The sequence below is a fragment of the Xenopus tropicalis genome, chromosome 6, assembly GCF_000004195.4.
Source record: "Xenopus tropicalis strain Nigerian chromosome 6, UCB_Xtro_10.0, whole genome shotgun sequence".
Taxonomy (NCBI): Eukaryota; Metazoa; Chordata; class Amphibia; order Anura; family Pipidae; genus Xenopus; species Xenopus tropicalis.
The window spans coordinates 96,764,039-96,782,652 of NC_030682.2; the positions used below are offsets into that span (position 1 = coordinate 96,764,039).

An 18,614-nucleotide genomic window follows, 5' to 3' on the forward strand; every position below is an offset into this window, starting at 1 on the left:
ATTATAATCCCTTTTGTAAACTAATTTAGTGTCACAACTGTCAGCGCGAACATTGGCATGTTAATCATTACCACAACCATCTGAAAGAAAAGACTTTTTTCATCAAACTGTTATCTTAAGAACATATGCGGATGATGATGCTGCCAGGAAGCTGTTAGCTGAACGATATGTTCCTCCTCCAAATGTGGGTGAGCACTTGACTCAGATACTGTTCCTGCTGAGCTGCAGACAAGATGCAGGGTCCGGAGAACAATATGCACCTTCAAGAAGAAAATGAAGAAGATGATGATGTCTTTTGTGAAGGTAAATGATCTTCTCAGGTCTTTGTAAGGGAGACAGAATATACACTGTATATTTTGCTCCCATATTGATATCTTCCCCGTGATAACAAAACTGGAAATGAATGATTTGACATCTGCATTTATTTAACTATTTTTATATGGAAATGTTTGCTTACATAAATACATTAATTTGGAATACCTTTAGATTTTTTCATTTTCATAAAACTGCATACATTATGGATTGCAATACATCCCCTCTATTATTCATATGTGGTAGATGTGAATCAGAAGGTAGCACTACCAGTAGTCTGTTGAAGGAGAGTATTACGATTAAATCAGATTTAGATATGGCCCTAAATAAGATTGGATGTGGTTTACATTAGCTTTGAGACCCATGGTTCCAGGCTGGACCAGAGTTTCATGCCCCAGTTTCTGAGTAGCTATGGTAAGTGCTGGTCTGGCAGTTGATTCTTGTACCAGATTGCAAAAGCACTTTCCCTAGTTACCAGTATTGAATTACTGAGCATGTAGGGAGTGCAAATTGCAGACATAAGGAAAAGTAGATTCACTACTAAAATCCAAAAATATAAAAATTACAATTCCGATTAAATGAACTACAAGGTATTCTAGAGAGGAACATTGTACTGTAGGTTCTGTTACATACCCTTTTGACTTACTGTGGATGCTTTCCTTATTCCGGCTTTGGAATGAAAGATAGTGTATGCTTGCATTCAGATTTGTCATGGTTTTGTTGCATAATAAATTGTGACAAAATCGCATTGTTTTACGCAAAATAAAATCGGGCTTTGGCATCATAAAATCTGAACCGAAAAATTGTGCATTAGTAAATGTTCCCTTATGTCAGGGGACAAGGTGCCAGTACAGACCACCAGGGGTCCTGCCTCCCATAAGGGTTTGAATTGAGGACCAAGGAAGAAGATGTCTGGGAAACAGTTAAGACAGGTGTAACCCTATCCTCACCACTTCTGGCACTTTTGACAGTGTTACACTCCACGTGTGGCGCTTACCTGATGGCACGGGACAAACCTGAATCACTCCGCAGTGGTATTGGGAGAGACTGGGTACCTGGTACTTATTAGCGCAGTGCCTCCACCTAGTGGGATCCGGGAGTGCACCTACGGGTGGCCCCACTAGCGAACAATAATAATGCACACACAGTACTTGATAAACGAAATAACTTTATCTGAAATAAAGAGGAAACTAATACATATAACACTCCTATCCAAGTGGCAATAAGGGCCTTACTAACTAGCTTTGCCAGCGCAAGCTATCTCACTAACTATGTACAGTCCTTTAGCTCAGTCCCAAAGAAACAGTTTATATAGTTTAAATCTTCAAGCGCTCCTTTATTACTTTCACTTTAAGGATACTCACTCCAGGGATCTCTTTTGGTGATTCACACAGAATCTTCAGGCGGAGTCCAGCACTCACAGCCATGCAGTGCGACTACTAGCCCCTTTAGCTACTCAGATGGGATTCCCCTGCAGGTGTTTGTTCCCCCAGTCAGGACTCCTCACAGGATCTCTGTCTCTCCAGGTACAGGGTCTGCCTTCCCTGTACCAGCCTGTTCCAAAGGCCAGCTTCTTCTTGTGCAGCTCCTCTCTCTGAGCCCCACGTGCAGCTTCTGGAGCTCTGGGACTTTCTGTCTCCTCCCTCTGGCTTCCTCTCCCAGGCTGCTTTGCAACTTCCGGCAGCCCTGAGCTTGCTGTTCACCTTGTTGCTAGGCAGCAGCTCACAGCACAAAGTCTCAGTGCCAGCTCCCCTACAGGGAACAGCAGCAGGAGGGGGGTAAGTGCAGGGACCCAGCACTACCTCCCTACATTCTCCCCCTGCTTGAATGGGCAACGTCCTCGCTTGCCCTTTCTCACCATTCTTATTCTCCCTAACCTTTGGGGGAGATACACAGGGGAAAGCTTTCTCACTAACTGCCTGACACTTCCCCTGCCTGAAGGGTCTACGCATTCCCAGGCCCAGTCTCTTACTTTTATTGGGGTGCCAGAGTGCTCAGAGACCATTCCTCGTGCCACAGGATTTCTCTTCACAAATATCCACTTCACATGGGAAAGATGTCACATATACATCAGTGAAGTCTTCATTCCGTCCCCAGTCACAGGTGTGGGAAGTATGACCGTACCAACCACAGGTGTAACACCTCACCTGATTACGTCTCTTCCGATACCTCTTTTGGGGTGGCTTCCTCACAGCACAGCCATATGAAATAACTTCTGTAGCTGCAGCATTTTCACGTTTGCGTCGGACAGTGTGGGGATATATGGCCCAACCGGCCACAACGGAAGCACTTTGGTGGGTCCCCGCGAGCACCACCTGCTTTAGGAAATGAAGAGGTTCTAGACATAGTTGACCCCTCTTCCTTTTCGGACACACGAGCCTTGAGCTGAGCAACCTGTTTTTTTAACTCAGCAATCTCTTCCGCTTTCTGCGAATCACTGGATGTCCTTTCTGAACACGACTTTCTTCTCTCGTCGCAGAACATTAACTTCCTCCTTTCGGATCTCCCGGATCAGCTCCTGATAAGTTGGTTCTTTCTTTCCTCTGTAGAAAGATCTCAACATCACAGCTGTGGGATCCATAGATAAAGCCCCTCTGAATAACTGTTGTAGCCTCATAGAATCAACACGATCTGTAGCAATGATTCTTCGGCAAACAAGTAATTTTAGCATTTGCTGCAGTCGCTTCAAGTACTCAGACAGATTCTCTTTTTCTTTCTGCATGCAAGACTGAAATTTGTACAACATTTCAATTTCATCTTCCACCGGTCCATATGTATCTTCCAGTACTTCTATCAACTTCTCAGGACCATCTTGTGGGCACACCTCTCGGTGGAGCTTAATTAGGTCCAATGCAGGCCCTCGCAAACTCTCTTGGATCTTGCGACATAAAGCAGGACCAGAGCCAGGCCAATCGGTAATAGCAACCAAAGCAGCATCTCTCCAGGCCTCCAAAGGTCTCTTCACCTGGAGGAGTAGGTTCCATACCTGAGAATATTTTTAGTCTCTTATAATTTCCATTGTATGCAGCTGTCTCAAATTCTCACCGACTTGGGCCAAGACTTCCACCAGCTGAGCTGCCTCAACAACATCACTTAGAGGTCGGCTCCTCCCAGCAGAGTTCAAACTTTCACATGATGCAGTGTATTTCAACTTTGTCTCAGGTATCACATCAAACAGTCTTTTAGTCACTGGGCTGTGACCAGCAGCAGGTATCTGTGGGGTGCCACTGCACAAGGGATTTGGATTCTCCAGATCGCCTCCCACTTCATCCTCACTGTCACTAAGTTCCTTCTCCTCAGGGACATCCGGTAAGACAATTTGCCAGTAATTCATGGTCTTCCGCCTGTACACCACGTGCACATGTTTCTCTATTAATCTCACCAGGACTATCCACAAGCACATTTAAGAGGATGCCATCTGGGTCTCGTCGCGAAGCTACCACTCTAGGTCTATAAATAGATCCATCTGCATCTAGGATCTTGTAAATAAATTCCTCTTTAGTTTTTGGTATCATAGGGCCCCACTACAGCAGTCTTTTTCGGGTTTAGGCCCAAACTCTTGCACCAGTCCAGAACACTCTGGGGACTCTCAGTAGATGACGCCATTTTGTTTCACTTTCTGTGCAACCAGGTCCCAGCCGAATCTCAGCAGTGCCTCCAAAATGTAACCCTATCCTCACCACTTCTGGCACTTTTGACAGTGTTACACTCACGTGTGGCGCTTACCTGATGGCACGGGACAAACCTGAATCACTCCGCAGTGGTATTGGGAGAGACTGGGTACCTGGTACTTATTAGCGCAGTGCCTCCACCTAGTGGGATCCGGGAGTGCACCTACGGGTGGCCCCACTAGGAACAATAATAATGCACACACAAGTACTTGATAAACGAAATAACTTTATCTGAAATAAAGAGGAAACTAATACATATAACACTCCTATCCAAGTGGCAATAAGGGCCTTACTAACTAGCTTTGCCAGCGCAAGCTATCTCACTAACTATGTACAGTCCTTTAGCTCAGTCCCAAAAGAAACAGTTTATATAGTTTAAATCTTCAAGCGCTCCTTTATTACTTTCACTTTAAGGGATACTCACTCCAGGGATCTCTTTTGGTGATTCACACAGAATCTTCAGGCGAGTCCAGCACTCACAGCCATGCAGTGCGACTACTAGCCCCTTTAGCTACTCAGATGGGATTCCCCTGCAGGTGTTTGTTCCCCCAGGTCAGGACTCCTCACAGGATCTCTGTCTCTCCAGGTACAGGGTCTGCCTTCCCTGTACCAGCCTGTTCCAAAGGCCAGCTTCTTCTTGTGCAGCTCCTCTCTCTGAGCCCACGTGCAGCTTCTGGAGCTCTGGGACTTTCTGTCTCCTCCCTCTGGCTTCCTCTCCCAGGCTGCTTTGCAACTTCCGGCAGCCCTGAGCTTGCTGTTCACCTTGTTGCTAGGCAGCAGCTCACAGCACAAAGTCTCAGTGCCAGCTCCCCTACAGGGAACAGCAGCAGGAGGGGGGTAAGTGCAGGGACCCAGCACTACCTCCCTACATTCTCCCCCTGCTTGAATGGGCAACGTCCTCGCTTGCCCTTTCTCACCATTCTTATTCTCCCTAACCTTTGGGGGAGATACACAGGGGAAAGCTTTCTCACTAACTGCCCTGACACTTCCCCTGCCTGAAGGTCTACGCATTCCCAGGCCCAGTCTCTTACTTTTATTGGGGGTGCCAGAGTGCTCAGAGACCATCCTCGTGCCACAGGATTTCTCTTCACAAATATCCACTTCACATGGGAAAGATGTCACATATACATCAGTGAAGTCTTCATTCCGTCCCCAGTCACAGGTGTGGGAAGTATGACCGTACCAACCACAGGTGTAACACCTCACCTGATTACGTCTCTTCCGATACCTCTTTTGGGGTGGCTTCCTCACAGCACAGCCATATGAAATAACTTCTGTAGCTGCAGCATTTTCACGTTGCGTCGGACAGTGTGGGGATATATGGCCCAACCGGCCACAACGGAAGCACTTTGGTGGGTCCCCGCGAGCACCACCTGCTTTAGGAAATGAAGAGGTTCTAGACATAGTTGACCCCTCTTCCTTTTCGGACACACGAGCCTTGAGCTGAGCAACCTGTTTTTTTAACTCAGCAATCTCTTCTGCTTTCTGCGAATCACTGGATGTCCTTTCTGAACCACGACTTTTCTTCTCTCGTCGCAGAACATTAACTTCCTCCTTTCGGATCTCCCGGATCAGCTCCTGATAAGTTGGTTCTTTCTTTCCTCTGTAGAAAGATCTCAACATCACAGCTGTGGGATCCATAGATAAAGCCCCTCTGAATAACTGTTGTAGCCTCATAGAATCAACACGATCTGTTAGCAATGATTCTTCGGCAAACAAGTAATTTTAGCATTTGCTGCAGTCGCTTCAAGTACTCAGACAGATTCTCTTTTTCTTTCTGCATGCAAGACTGAAATTTGTACAACATTTCAATTTCATCTTCCACCGGTCCATATGTATCTTCCAGTACTTCTATCAACTTCTCAGGACCATCTTGTGGGCACACCTCTCGGTGGAGCTTAATTAGGTCCAATGCAGGCCCTCGCAAACTCTCTTGGATCTTGCGACATAAAGCAGGACCAGAGCCAGGCCAATCGGTAATAGCAAACCAAAGCAGCATCTCTCCAGGCCTCAAAGGTCTCTTCACCTGGAGGAGTAGGTTCCATACCTGAGAATATTTTTAGTCTCTTATAATTTCCATTGTATGCCAGCTGTCTCAAATTCTCACCGACTTGGGCCAAGACTTCCACCAGCTGAGCTGCCCTCAACAACATCACTTAGAGGTCGGCTCCTCCAGCAGAGTTCAAACTTTCACATGATGCAGTGTATTTCAACTTTGTCTCAGGTATCACATCAAACAGTCTTTTAGTCACTGGGCTGTGACCAGCAGCAGGTATCTGTGGGTGCCACTGCACAAGGGATTTGGATTCTCCAGATCGCCTCCCACTTCATCCTCACTGTCACTAAGTTCCTTCTCCTCAGGGACATCCGGTAAGACAATTTGCCATAATCATGGGTCTTCCGCCTGTACACCACGTGCACATGTTTCTCTATTAATCTCACCAGGACTATCCACAAGCACATTTAAGAGGATGCCATCTGGGTCTCGTCGCGAAGCTACCACTCTAGGTCTATAAATAGATCCATCTGCATCTAGGATCTTGTAAATAAATTCCTCTTTTAGTTTTTGGTATCATAGGGCCCACTACAGCAGTCTTTTCGGGTTTAGCCCAAACTCTTGCACCAGTCCAGAACACTCTGGGGACTCTCAGTAGATGACGCCATTTTGTTTCACTTTCTGTGCAACCAGGTCCCAGCCGAATCTCAGCAGTGCCTCCAAAATGTAACCCTATCCTCACCACTTCTGGCACTTTTGACAGTGTTACACTCCACGTGTGGCGCTTACCTGATGGCACGGGACAAACCTGAATCACTCCGCAGTGGTATTGGGAGAGACTGGGTACCTGGTACTTATTAGCGCAGTGCCTCCACCTAGTGGGATCCGGGAGTGCACCTACGGGTGGCCCCACTAGGAACAATAATAATGCACACACAGTACTTGATAAACGAAATAACTTTTATCTGAAATAAAGAGGAAACTAATACATATAACACTCCTATCCAAGTGGCAATAAGGGCCTTACTAACTAGCTTTGCCAGCGCAAGCTATCTCACTAACTATGTACAGTCCTTTAGCTCAGTCCCAAAAGAAACAGTTTATATAGTTTAAATCTTCAAGCGCTCCTTTATTACTTTCACTTTAAGGATACTCACTCCAGGGATCTCTTTTGGTGATTCACACAGAATCTTCAGGCGAGTCCAGCACTCACAGCATGCAGTGCGACTACTAGCCCCTTTAGCTACTCAGATGGGATTCCCCTGCAGGTGTTTGTTTCCCCCAGTCAGGACTCCTCACAGGATCTCTGTCTCTCCAGGTACAGGGTCTGCCTTCCCTGTACCAGCCTGTTCCAAAGGCCAGCTTCTTCTTGTGCAGCTCCTCTCTCTGAGCCCACGTGCAGCTTCTGGAGCTCTGGGACTTTCTGTCTCCTCCCTCTGGCTTCCTCTCCCAGGCTGCTTTGCAACTTCCGGCAGCCCTGAGCTTGCTGTTCACCTTGTTGCTAGGCAGCAGCTCACAGCACAAAGTCTCAGTGCCAGCTCCCCTACAGGGAACAGCAGCAGGAGGGGGGTAAGTGCAGGGACCCAGCACTACCTCCCTACACAGGTGTTTAGCAAACTGGAACAACATTACTGACACATTGGCAAATACATGGCAAGGCAGAATGTAGGCACTGACACAGGTAGGGTTACTAGCAGGAAAGACAAATCCAAGGCACAGAAAGAGATTAACATGGATCATAGACCAAAGTACAGGTGACAGGTCAGGGCAGACAGTGTACAGGTATGGTCAGACAGGCATGAGGCAAAAACAGGATTAGGATCATAAATAGGATTATTCAGAGCAATTTTTTGTAATATGGTTGCATCCAGAATCCTCTTCCCTGGTGTCTAGAGGACATGCGTCAATGTCACAGAGCGCATTGGCTCAGTGACGTCATCGCCATATGCCTGACCAGTTTGACCAGCTTAGAGCACTGTAAATAAAAATGCCAATTCTATCTCTGCTTCAGGTTCAGAAACTGCAAGCTGAGCCATCTCCAACCAGAAACACCATGCAATTATTGCACCCCCAAACAGATACATATAGTTTAATTTATTCTGCTGACATATCAATCTTTGAGAGCATGCAAAGAATTTTAGATGATATTAATGTGTTACAGAGATTCCATGTGATTCCATGTAATTCCATATGATGAGGACAGTGTTTCCAAACCTTATTTCTAAGGTGACCTGAATTAAGTTGCTGAATCAGCTTCATACCCCAAAATTGACTTAGAACCAGATATGTGACTTGTTCTAATAACTGTATCCTATTGTAGAAAGACATTTCACATTATTTAAGAGGATCATAGAAACCCACCCTAAATAGCATGGACAATTTTATAGGTTCTGACCCATAGATTAAAAATCCCTGCATTTATGTAATAATTATACAGTTCTAGCATTTTTAAAACCTAAAATACCTAAATGGAGTATAGTCTCAGCAATACTGATTGGATCATTATCACCCTAAGGAGCCCATATTATCTCAGACTATAAAGTCATAACTGTTACTGCTCTATAGATAATTTCTTATACCCAGCATCCTCTCAGATAACAGATTACTTTGCATCAAGAAATTTTAATCATTAAATTTTAATGTATTCCTTATATGTATATGTTCAATATTTAATACAACACTTTAAAAAATATTTTTGTCGTTGATTTACCTTGAGGTCTGTTATACGCTTGGGTGTGGTCCTAAACAGTAACAAGTTTCTCTTCCCACTCTAACCACAGTGTTTTGTTATATGAAAGGCGTGTGTACTTGTTATGTTATTACTGCTGAAAAACAATTACAGCAGTTCCTATTAGTCTTCTAACTACTAAATGAAGAAGGAAGTTAATTCTATGTGCACAATAGATTTAAAAGGGAACTATACTGTATATATAAACGTGATAATGAAAAATTGTAATTGACCTTTAAAAGTTAATGACTATGTTGCTTAATATAGCATGGTCCACCTAGCAGATGTCAGATCTGCAGAGTGCAAAAAACTTACCTGAGAAGAGCTCACCTAATGAATTTCTAAATGAGTTTAGCTGTGTGACTGTGGGACTTTTTGATATAGGTAAGCATTTAATTGCATTGAATGCTTGATTAGTTTTATTTATTAACTGGACAAATGATAAGTCCAAGAAAATCTGTGCATTATGCCATAATTCCCACCGGCCAATATTCTAACATAATTGCACCTTCCAAATGTTTTACAGTTTATGTGTAAATCATAAACGGTGCAAAAGTTATATCTGTGGAAAGATATGTTTTCAGGCAGGTGGGATTGGATGCAAAAAATTCCAGGGGGTGCCAAATAAGGACTATGATTGGCTATCTGGTAGCACCAATGTGGACTGGCAGCCTACATGAGGCTCTGTTTGGAAATACACACGGGGGCCCATTTACTAAACAATTTTGAGATAATTTCGTATTTTTTCTAACTTATAGAACAGTTCGGAATGTATGCAAAAAGTTCGTTAAAATTCCACAAGTTTTTCATGGTTTTCATTAAATTTCCACAAAAAAATTGTACTTTGTGCAAAGATTACGAACATTTCGGAATTTGTTAATGCTTTGCTTACACTTTCCTCTGGACTATCTTTTCGCAAGGTTTGATCTGTCAAGTGCCATTGAGTCCTATGGAAGGCTTCCAAAGCCAGACATGGAAGGTTTTCGTGGCATAACAAAGTTTTCGCCACAAAAATTTTGTGACTTTAGGAACGCAATTGTGATATTTTCATCAACGATATCAATGATAAAAGCATTGTCGAGACATTTTAGAACTTCAGAAATTATTGTGGTTATTTAAGTAAATGTGCCCCTTGGTTTTTATCCAACCAAAACTTGCCTCCAAGCAAAAAATTAAAAAATAAGCACCTTCTTTGAGGCCATGGGTAGCAACATCCAAGGGGTTGGTGAGCAACATGTTGCTCACGACCCACTGGTTGGAGATCATTGCCTTAATTTAACCCCATTCATCTGGTCAACCACAGTAACTCACTCACTGTGAGTAATTTGCACCCAAATCCTAATTTACCGATGTCTTGAAAAGCATAGAATATTCATATTCTTAAAAAACAGTGGAGCAGGGATCCTTGGTGGAACAGGGGGAAGGGCTGATTGGAATGGGGGTGAGAAAAGTGGTGCCAAGATCTTTGCCAAGGGCACTTACAGCGCTTGTGCCTCACTAACAGCACCACAAACAGGACCAGATAAATCGGACCATATGTTATCTTCCCGATAATTTTCATACCATGGTGATAACTCGTTTAGTTGATCGGCCAGGTTAGAACATTTTGGTCAGATAACGATAAAATCTGTGCATGTATTGTGTATCGGACGATATCCTTGGGGGACCTACAATGGAAGTTGCTTTTGTACAATTGGGGGCTGATTTACTTACCCACGAACGGGTCGAATGGAGTCCGATTGCGTTTTTTTCGTAATGATCGGTACTTTGCGATTTTTTCGTATGTTTTGCGATTTTTTCGGATTCTTTACGAATTTTTCGGATCCAATACGATTTTTGCGTAAAAACGCGAGTTTTCCTATCCATTACGAAAGTTGCGTAAAAAGTTGCGCATTTTGCGTAGCGTTAAAACTTACGCGAAAAGTTGCGCATTTTTCGCGTAAGTTTTAACGCTACGCAAAATGCGCAACTTTTTACGCAACTTTCGTAATGGATACGAAAAACTCGCGTTTTTACGCAAAAATCGTATTGGATCTGAAAAATTCGTACAGAATCCGAAAAAATCGCAAAACATACGAAAAAGTCGCAAAATATTCGTTTTCAAGTCGGAACTTTTCCAATTCGGGTCGGATTCGTGGGTTAGTAAATCAGCCCCTTGGTGTCTGCCAACTATTTAATGTTCAGAACATCCTTGGTTTTGTATTTTAAGGGCTTTATCCTACAATTTCAGTCTGAATTTTAGTTTTAGATCGCTGCATTTAAACATATGACCGATATCCAAACTTTTGTCGGAACTGGCCTTCAAGCAGAGCTCCCTGGTGGGGGCCAACCCTACAGTTTTGGTCTAGTATAAGTGTTTGAAGCCACATTACTAGATTAATTTACCTGTGAATAACCAATCACATTAACTTGTTGGTGACACATGAATAACCTTGCCTATCCCGTGCCTATCTCAGGCCATGTCTCCTAATGCAGCTGATATTACAGTACTTGGCAGTTTTTAACAGAAGTGAATAGCTAGTGAAGATTAATATCTTACAACGAAAGCCACCCACTCCATTTTAAGTAAATGAAAAGAATGTAATTATACTGATAATTGTAGGTTCATGGAATGTCTTACATTTCTTGTTCATCCTTATACTCATTAACAATGTCTAAAAATATGAGAAAGATAGAATAAATATACATCATGCAATAATCTAATAGGCCACTGCTTCTTTCATTAGCAAAATATATAAATATCACATATTCATTTATGTCTTGCCTCTGATAATAACTCGGGCACAGGGGAAAAGATTTCTTTCTTCACAGTGGAAAATGATTGATCTTTGTATTCTGTAAAACCTCTGTAAAACCTCAGGGCTCATTTACAAATACAAGTATACAAGAGCAAAAACATGGCAATTTGCACATGCACTTAGCACATATCATGGCATTCGCAAATAAGTTGTCTTTTCAGGTGTGTAACAACAGAGACAGCAGAAGGCCCAGGCTGATTCATGCCTATTTCCAATTAATAAGTGCTAAACAAACCATCTTCCCCAATTTAATGGGTACTTGGGCTAAAAAGATTTTACAGGGAGGCCCAGTATGTGTTATCCACTGTTCTTTATTCCATCATTTAAAAGTGTAAATTTAGAGCCAGTTTATTATCCCTGTAAGTAAAATAAAATGTTTAATTGGGATTAAAATAAATTCTCATTTATGTGCAAATATAAAACAAAGTTCATCTATCCTAAGGTCCAAGTTACCGAATCCCCTAGTCCATTCCTTTCAGAAGTATTGAACATTTTGTACTAAGTCGTGGCACAAGTAGAACAGACATTTGCATAGCACACCGCTGGCTGTTTACAGCCCTTTCAGCTTTTATCATTGGGATGCGAGGGACATTCTTGGCTCTGGTGTGAAAACTGAAAGCGCCTAGTTTATCACTACAGGAGAACGTCTCTCAGTATTGGACTGGCTATTTTTGTGCTTGGTGCAAAGAGTATGCAAAGCAAAGAAATTCATACATAAAAGTTACCTAACAAAGCATTTGTGACAGAATAGCCCTTGGGGGTCGTGCTTGCTGCCAGCCTATATGTGGTTTAGATGTTGCAGAACAAGGGGGAAAGTTTCTCTTCAAAACATTTATTGTGTTGGAGCCAACATAGAAACAAAGAAAATTAAATGAACTCAAACAGGAATGCTATTACATTGTTGCACTGGCTTGCTAGCCTGCTAACTGAGCAACAGCAAAACAACTCATTTTCCTGGGTTTCTCATTTCAGCCTTCAAAGCTAACTGCTGCCTTATGCCTCTTGGTATCCTCTGTTTCATAATCCAAAGGCCTTGTCAATTACTCCCTCGTATTCTGTTATCTGTGGGACCCGCATAATGTCTGTCTTGTTTGTTATTATCCTCATTGCATTTACTTCCACTCTACTCTTGGATTGTAACATCCTAGCAAGGATCACACATGTGAGCCTATGTAAAAAAGCATAATCAGGGCAGTATTGTGATCTTGATTGTCAGTTATTGGTGTACTTATGGGAGTATTTCTCATTTTCAATGCAGAATCATGCATAATGTTTGAATAATATTTTCATTATTGGCTATACTGTTTCAAAGAGCTAACTTGGCCTGAAAGATGAGAATAGAGTACAGAACTAAAATGGGCATTGTATGTATAGTTTTATGTGTGTATTATGGTTGCCGAGATTGGAGTCCGTCGGTTACATAAATACATAGTATATGAAGCCATTAATGAAGTTCAACCAAAAGATTCCAAATTAAAGTGTGTGCATTTTGTAGTTTTAGTTTACTAGTGAGGGTTCACTTTATGTACTGCGTGATATTTAAGCCTTCCATGGTCTCTATTTCAACATTTTCAGGTGCAAAAGGTATTTTTAGAAAGTCTGGATGTCACCTGTTTTAATCTAATTAAACCAGAGTACAGGTGGAAAAAAACATTGTGACAATTGAATTAGGCAGCTGGGGGTAAAAATTGTAATTAAAACAGAGGATTACATTGTTCTAATTTCTATATATACTTGAAAAAAAGGCAAGGTTAATATGTGGCAGTTGTTTCCTACATTTTTAGAGCTGTCCAATTGCCCTGTTTTAAGAAGAAACTGCCCAAAATGGACCATTTCTTATATTAAAATGCCTTGCTGAAGACAGCAAAGCAAATTGGGGTAAATCAAGCAAAAGTTAATACACAGCAATTTTCAGATCTTTAAAAAAAATAATTTGTAATGTGGTTTTTCGACAAAGACAAACTAAAGTGAGAATTCTGGCACTTTTCTGGTAAGGGGGCTTGGATAGCGACCAAGCTACATGAGTCGTTGGCATGAACCATCTGTCTGTGAATGTGGGGAAAACTTTATTAAGAGAACAGCTGCTATAAGGGTCAACGTCATAATTGTTTGTAGTTTTCTGGGAGTGGCTGGCATCTAAGGGCTAGAAGTTTGCATTCTCTAGCTACAGGCTGAGGCGTGGGGCTAAAGGGGCTTATTGGGAAGGCCATATTTTGCATTCCATTGCCTTGCCAGTTACATTGCTGGATTAAACCAGCTGACAAGCTTTTGTGTAGCTTGAAAACAAATATGAACTGTAACCTGACAGCTTGCCAGTGCAGTAAAAATCCAAATTTAAATGAAGATTAGTTTGTAAATGAAGTTATATGCAGTAAAGTCAAGGAGCAGGACAAAGCAACAGACATTTAACCAACATCAGTTATCTTTGTTGTGCTGTTATGATTGTCTGAATGTGTTTGTATGTTTTCTTTCCATACAAGCGCTATCATCTGTATGCAAACATATCTATTCTCAAAGGAACTATGCTAAATATTCTCCAAGGATAAGTCATGTTGCTGGGTTCCAAGTCTAATAACCAAACATTTCAGGGTAAAAAAAAATTAATGATTTACAAAATATTTTTCCATACTTTTTCTCCACCTATTGCTTGCTTCATTTATATAAAAACATATGTATAGTATATGCACTAGAGATACCATTATTAACAACTACTCCACTAACTATTGCATTCCATGTACAGATCTAAATCTGGCTATTCATGCCAAACACGTCCATATTTGGTTGGCCAGTGTGGCTTATTTTGGCCATAAGAATGTCAAGGGGACAGCCCTAATACAGATAACATTTCTGAGTAGATTCTTATCAATGTTTTCCTAAAAGAATCAATACAACATTATTTTGCATTATTGAAATACATATATTGGAGTGATTTTATATTGTCTCCATTTCTCCATTTTATAAATCTAAAGTTAAAGCTAAATAAAAAAACAAGGAAATGCTTGCACCTTTTTTTTTTTTTTTACCTAAGATTCACTAATCGGGTATTATGGATTGCTGAGGTTACTAATGGCAAAAACCCAGAGAAATCCAGCGTAATGCCTTATGTAATGTGAGAATACTTGTGAGAGCGCATGTATGTATCTGCTTCCCAGGAGCACTGACCCTCTGAGCTGGATTCAGCTGTGTGGGATTGTGGAATATACACTAGAGAACACTGAATACCTCCTCTGTCAGTCACATAGCACAAAGCATTGGGGGAGGGCAGGATTAAAAATAAATAACATAGGCGCAGGGAACTTGTTTTGTAACCTGATAACACCCCGCATGAGGTCAACCTTCATATCACTTCATTTGTATTTATTTATTTATTTGAGGAATGAAATTATCAGGAAAGAACAGTCACCTAGTAATTGCTTGTACATGCATTTAACATAGTCTCTTTGTGTAGCACAAAAAAAAGACAGCAGAATGTAAAGTGAAGCAGCCTGTGATCGCTTAGCATGGCTTGGTTGCCAGGCACCAATCTGGATTCTATAGCTTACTCAAACTAAAAACAGAGGGCTGAATGCATCTATGGATTGCAGGACATGAGCAAGATACAAACACAAGTGCATTCTTGACACACAAATGAACTGGGATTTATTACTTTGGCTAGAACCAAATGGGGTGCAAAAGAGGATTTTTTTTTGTGTTTGTGGCATTCCTACCTGAATGGTAATGAATAAACTAGCAGTGGTCTGTAGGGAGCCCATATTTGACTATTTGCGAGCCCCAAATGATAACACTGTCAGGCCCAGACTGGGATTCAAAATAGACCCTGGTATTTCAAGTACAGAGGTCCAAACAGTCCCCCATCAGCCCACTAAATAGCAATTATAGCAAGGGAGTTGACAGGAGACTCATAATTGCAAGCAGTGAGCAGTATATATATAATATACAAATAACAGTATACAGAAAATGCCATTCCTGCAATAACATTTGAAAGAGCCAAACAATTGTTCAGGTTGTTCTACCTTTCTCAGAAGGAAAAGCATAGATATTTGTAACAGTGTAACTGTATCTGACATCACAAGATTTCTTTCACTGCCATGTCTTCCCGGCTGAGTAGTCAAAAAGCCTGAAGAGAAAACTTGCTTCTTGATATCACTAATGAATATCACCAGATCAGTGGATAAGGCTACCAGACGTTGAAATGACTGACAGCCCTGCAACATTACAAAAAGTGACCTCCAAATGACAGATCATTTAAAAAAAGACATGATTAAACTAAACCTTTTTTGTTCTATATACAAGTTAGTAACTGAGGCTCTGTTTTATATCTTCATATAATACACAAGAACCATGAATATCCTTATAAACAGAGCTTAGTGCTGTCATCAGTTATAATCATTGCCCAGTGATGTAAAATATATCACATGACTCACTGAAACTTGTGTATTGTAATAAATAATGTACCCCCTGTTGTTATATATTAGGTTATTAGTAGCCACCTCAGCCTTGTGCTTTTACATAGTCATAGAACTCATCTGTGACTTATCCTTATATTTTACAATGTGGGGTTTATTATTCAATATGTATATTAAAACTGTACTCCTTCAATACATTATGTTTGGCATTTATGGTACTGACACGGTAACATGGTAATGCCAATATAAATATTAACATAATTAAAATGTAGGTGATTTTTAGGTGAAACTTTTTCAAAATATAACTTTTGAAACGTTATATCAGCTAAGGTTTTTTTCATATTCCACCACTGGAAGTTGAGCAAATAATCAATCGAATATCTACTCTCCTTATTTTAATGCCTTAAATAGAAAAACATATTATAAAGAAGGGGGAAGGGAAACTGGAGAAAGAGTTAAAGTGACAGAGTGAAAAAAGGGCAGGATTAGAACAAAGGCATGAGAAAGGGGGAATGAGGGGGGAGGGGAGACAGATATTGGGTATAGAAAGTGAGGGAGAATATAGGGAGGGGCAGATTTACAAAGAATAAAGTTGTATTTGCATGTTGTTAATAAAAAATGCAAGTAGGACCAGCTCACACAAAAGTTGAATTGCTTCCTTTTCACAAGCAGGTAAAATGGGTGCTCCAGTCTGTTCCAGTAGTTGGATTCACAGTCAATTAACACTCTAAGAGATTTAATTTATTATAAGACAGTATAATTCTATTATAAAACAGTACCTGTTATTCTCATTTCTTCACTGGTTGTCTAAATAAAGTTAAGGTGATGGCAGAACAAAGCAAAAAATGCTACCACTATTTTACTTATGAGTTCATGTAGATATTATGCCTTGTCTTATAGAAATTGTGATGCTTATGCTAAAATCATTGATTAAGCATCATTATTCCTTCATTCTAAATAGATTCCCATAACAAATAAATTAGCAGAATGAAACAAACTCCCTAGTTTGGTTTATATTCAAGTTTTTGAGTTAAAACTCCCAGAATCCATAGGCAGCAGATGTTTAATTGGCAATGGTACCTGTTGTATTTCAGTAGCTGTAAGGTGGAAGGGCCAATACTGTATTTCTGCTCCATACTAACAGGACTTGGTGTGGCTCTGAGATTTGCTCTTGCTGTGCCTGCTTAATTTGGACCCTGCTTCTGAAGGCCACAGTAGATTGCACTTCAATAGAGTGAATAATTTATATGTAGCACTATCACAACAACAAGACAATGCAGCTTTTATGCCTGTCTAATTATGGAATGAACGAGGGAGCATTATCTGGCATTTCCACTGAATTAGCAAAACAAGATACACAGGGAAAAATCCTGAGCCTTTCTGTAGCAGACATGATGTCAGTATAATTTAATGTGTCCGAAGAGCATGGCTAAAATGGACAGAATGTTTGTTTAAGGCCATTGAAAGGATTGCACTGCTTTAGATATACATTAGTTCAGTGTGAACATGTGTGCCTTATGTTGTCACAATAAAATGCAGATAATATTTCTACAATCCACCATGCAATCCTCTAGGCTCGTTGCACACAGGGTGTATATCTGAGCCTATGGAGAAGCAAATAACTTAGCTGAGGAACTTGTAATAAGATAGGTTTCTTAGCAGGATTGAGGTGTTTCTCCACTGGGATTTTCTAAACACTATGAACCATGTTGCAAGAGCCCTGCAACTTATTCCAGGTTAACATGTTTATCAATAGTTTAAAAAGCAAAGCCTTCTCCAAAACGCCAAAGCCATATAATTTAATACCGTAGAAGCTGAATATTCACTTCCCTATCAAAGGGACATTATTAAGAAGTTAAATATGTTTTCATGAAAACAAGCAGAATGTTATTTATATGATTTCTTAATTACTGCTATTATTTCAATACTTTGTAAGATTCTAGGAGCAGGGATTTTTGTAAATGATGAGCAATTTATGTAACACACTGTGTAAACATGCTAGTGCTATATAAATAAAGGAGAACACAATTTCTGGATTATCATTTTTTAATTAAACAGTTAATATAAGTTAAAATATAGTTGTAATTGGAATTTCTGTTTAAAGGCAATGCTATTTTTAAAGAGCTTTTTCTGTGGACGGCACATACAGTACGTTGCCCATGGAGAGCTAGCCAAGCCCTTACAAATGACAGGTCACAATAAAGGGCATTAATCTGTAAGTCAGTTATCAAGCTGTCAGGAAACCCATTAGAAGCATCTGACCATTAGATGGATGTCCCTGGACTGATTATAACTAATGAATACAGTTCACAGATAACCTTATTGTTTCTCACCAAAAAACATGGATTTTGCAGCCTCACACAAAAATTCCTACAAAGAACCTTGTCTGATTTATAAAAGAGCACAGGCCAGGCAAGCAAATGTATTAGTTTAACTCATGGGCTAAACTTTTATTATTATCAGTAGCAGTAGCATAATGAAGTATTTATAAAGTAGCAACATATTTCACAGCACTGAAGAATAGAGGAAAGGGTGTATACATGAAACATAAATACAATAAATAATCAATACGATAAGAGCACCTTGCTTAATAGCTTTTACTATAAAAAAAAGTCAATTGTATTAGTTATTTTCTACATTAATAATGATTTATAGCAACAAAGAAAATAATTTGTACTGATTCACCAAGTCCCTTAAAGATTT

At 40.6% G+C, this 18,614-nt stretch overlaps 1 protein-coding gene across 2 annotated transcripts in view; it reads left to right on the forward strand.

Moving 5' to 3' along the window:
* The first annotated feature begins 213 nt into the window (after window positions 1-213).
* ripor2 (RHO family interacting cell polarization regulator 2) overlaps window positions 214-18,614 on the forward strand; it is an 87,783-nt gene continuing 69,382 nt past the window's right edge. The window contains exon 1 of one of the 2 annotated variants that reach the window (XM_031903254.1): window positions 214-303. In XM_031903254.1, coding sequence (XP_031759114.1) covers window positions 234-303 — 70 coding nt within the window. In that variant the 5' untranslated portion in view covers window positions 214-233. The remainder of the gene's footprint in view (window positions 304-18,614) is intronic. The other variant, XM_031903255.1, reaches the window with a different exon arrangement.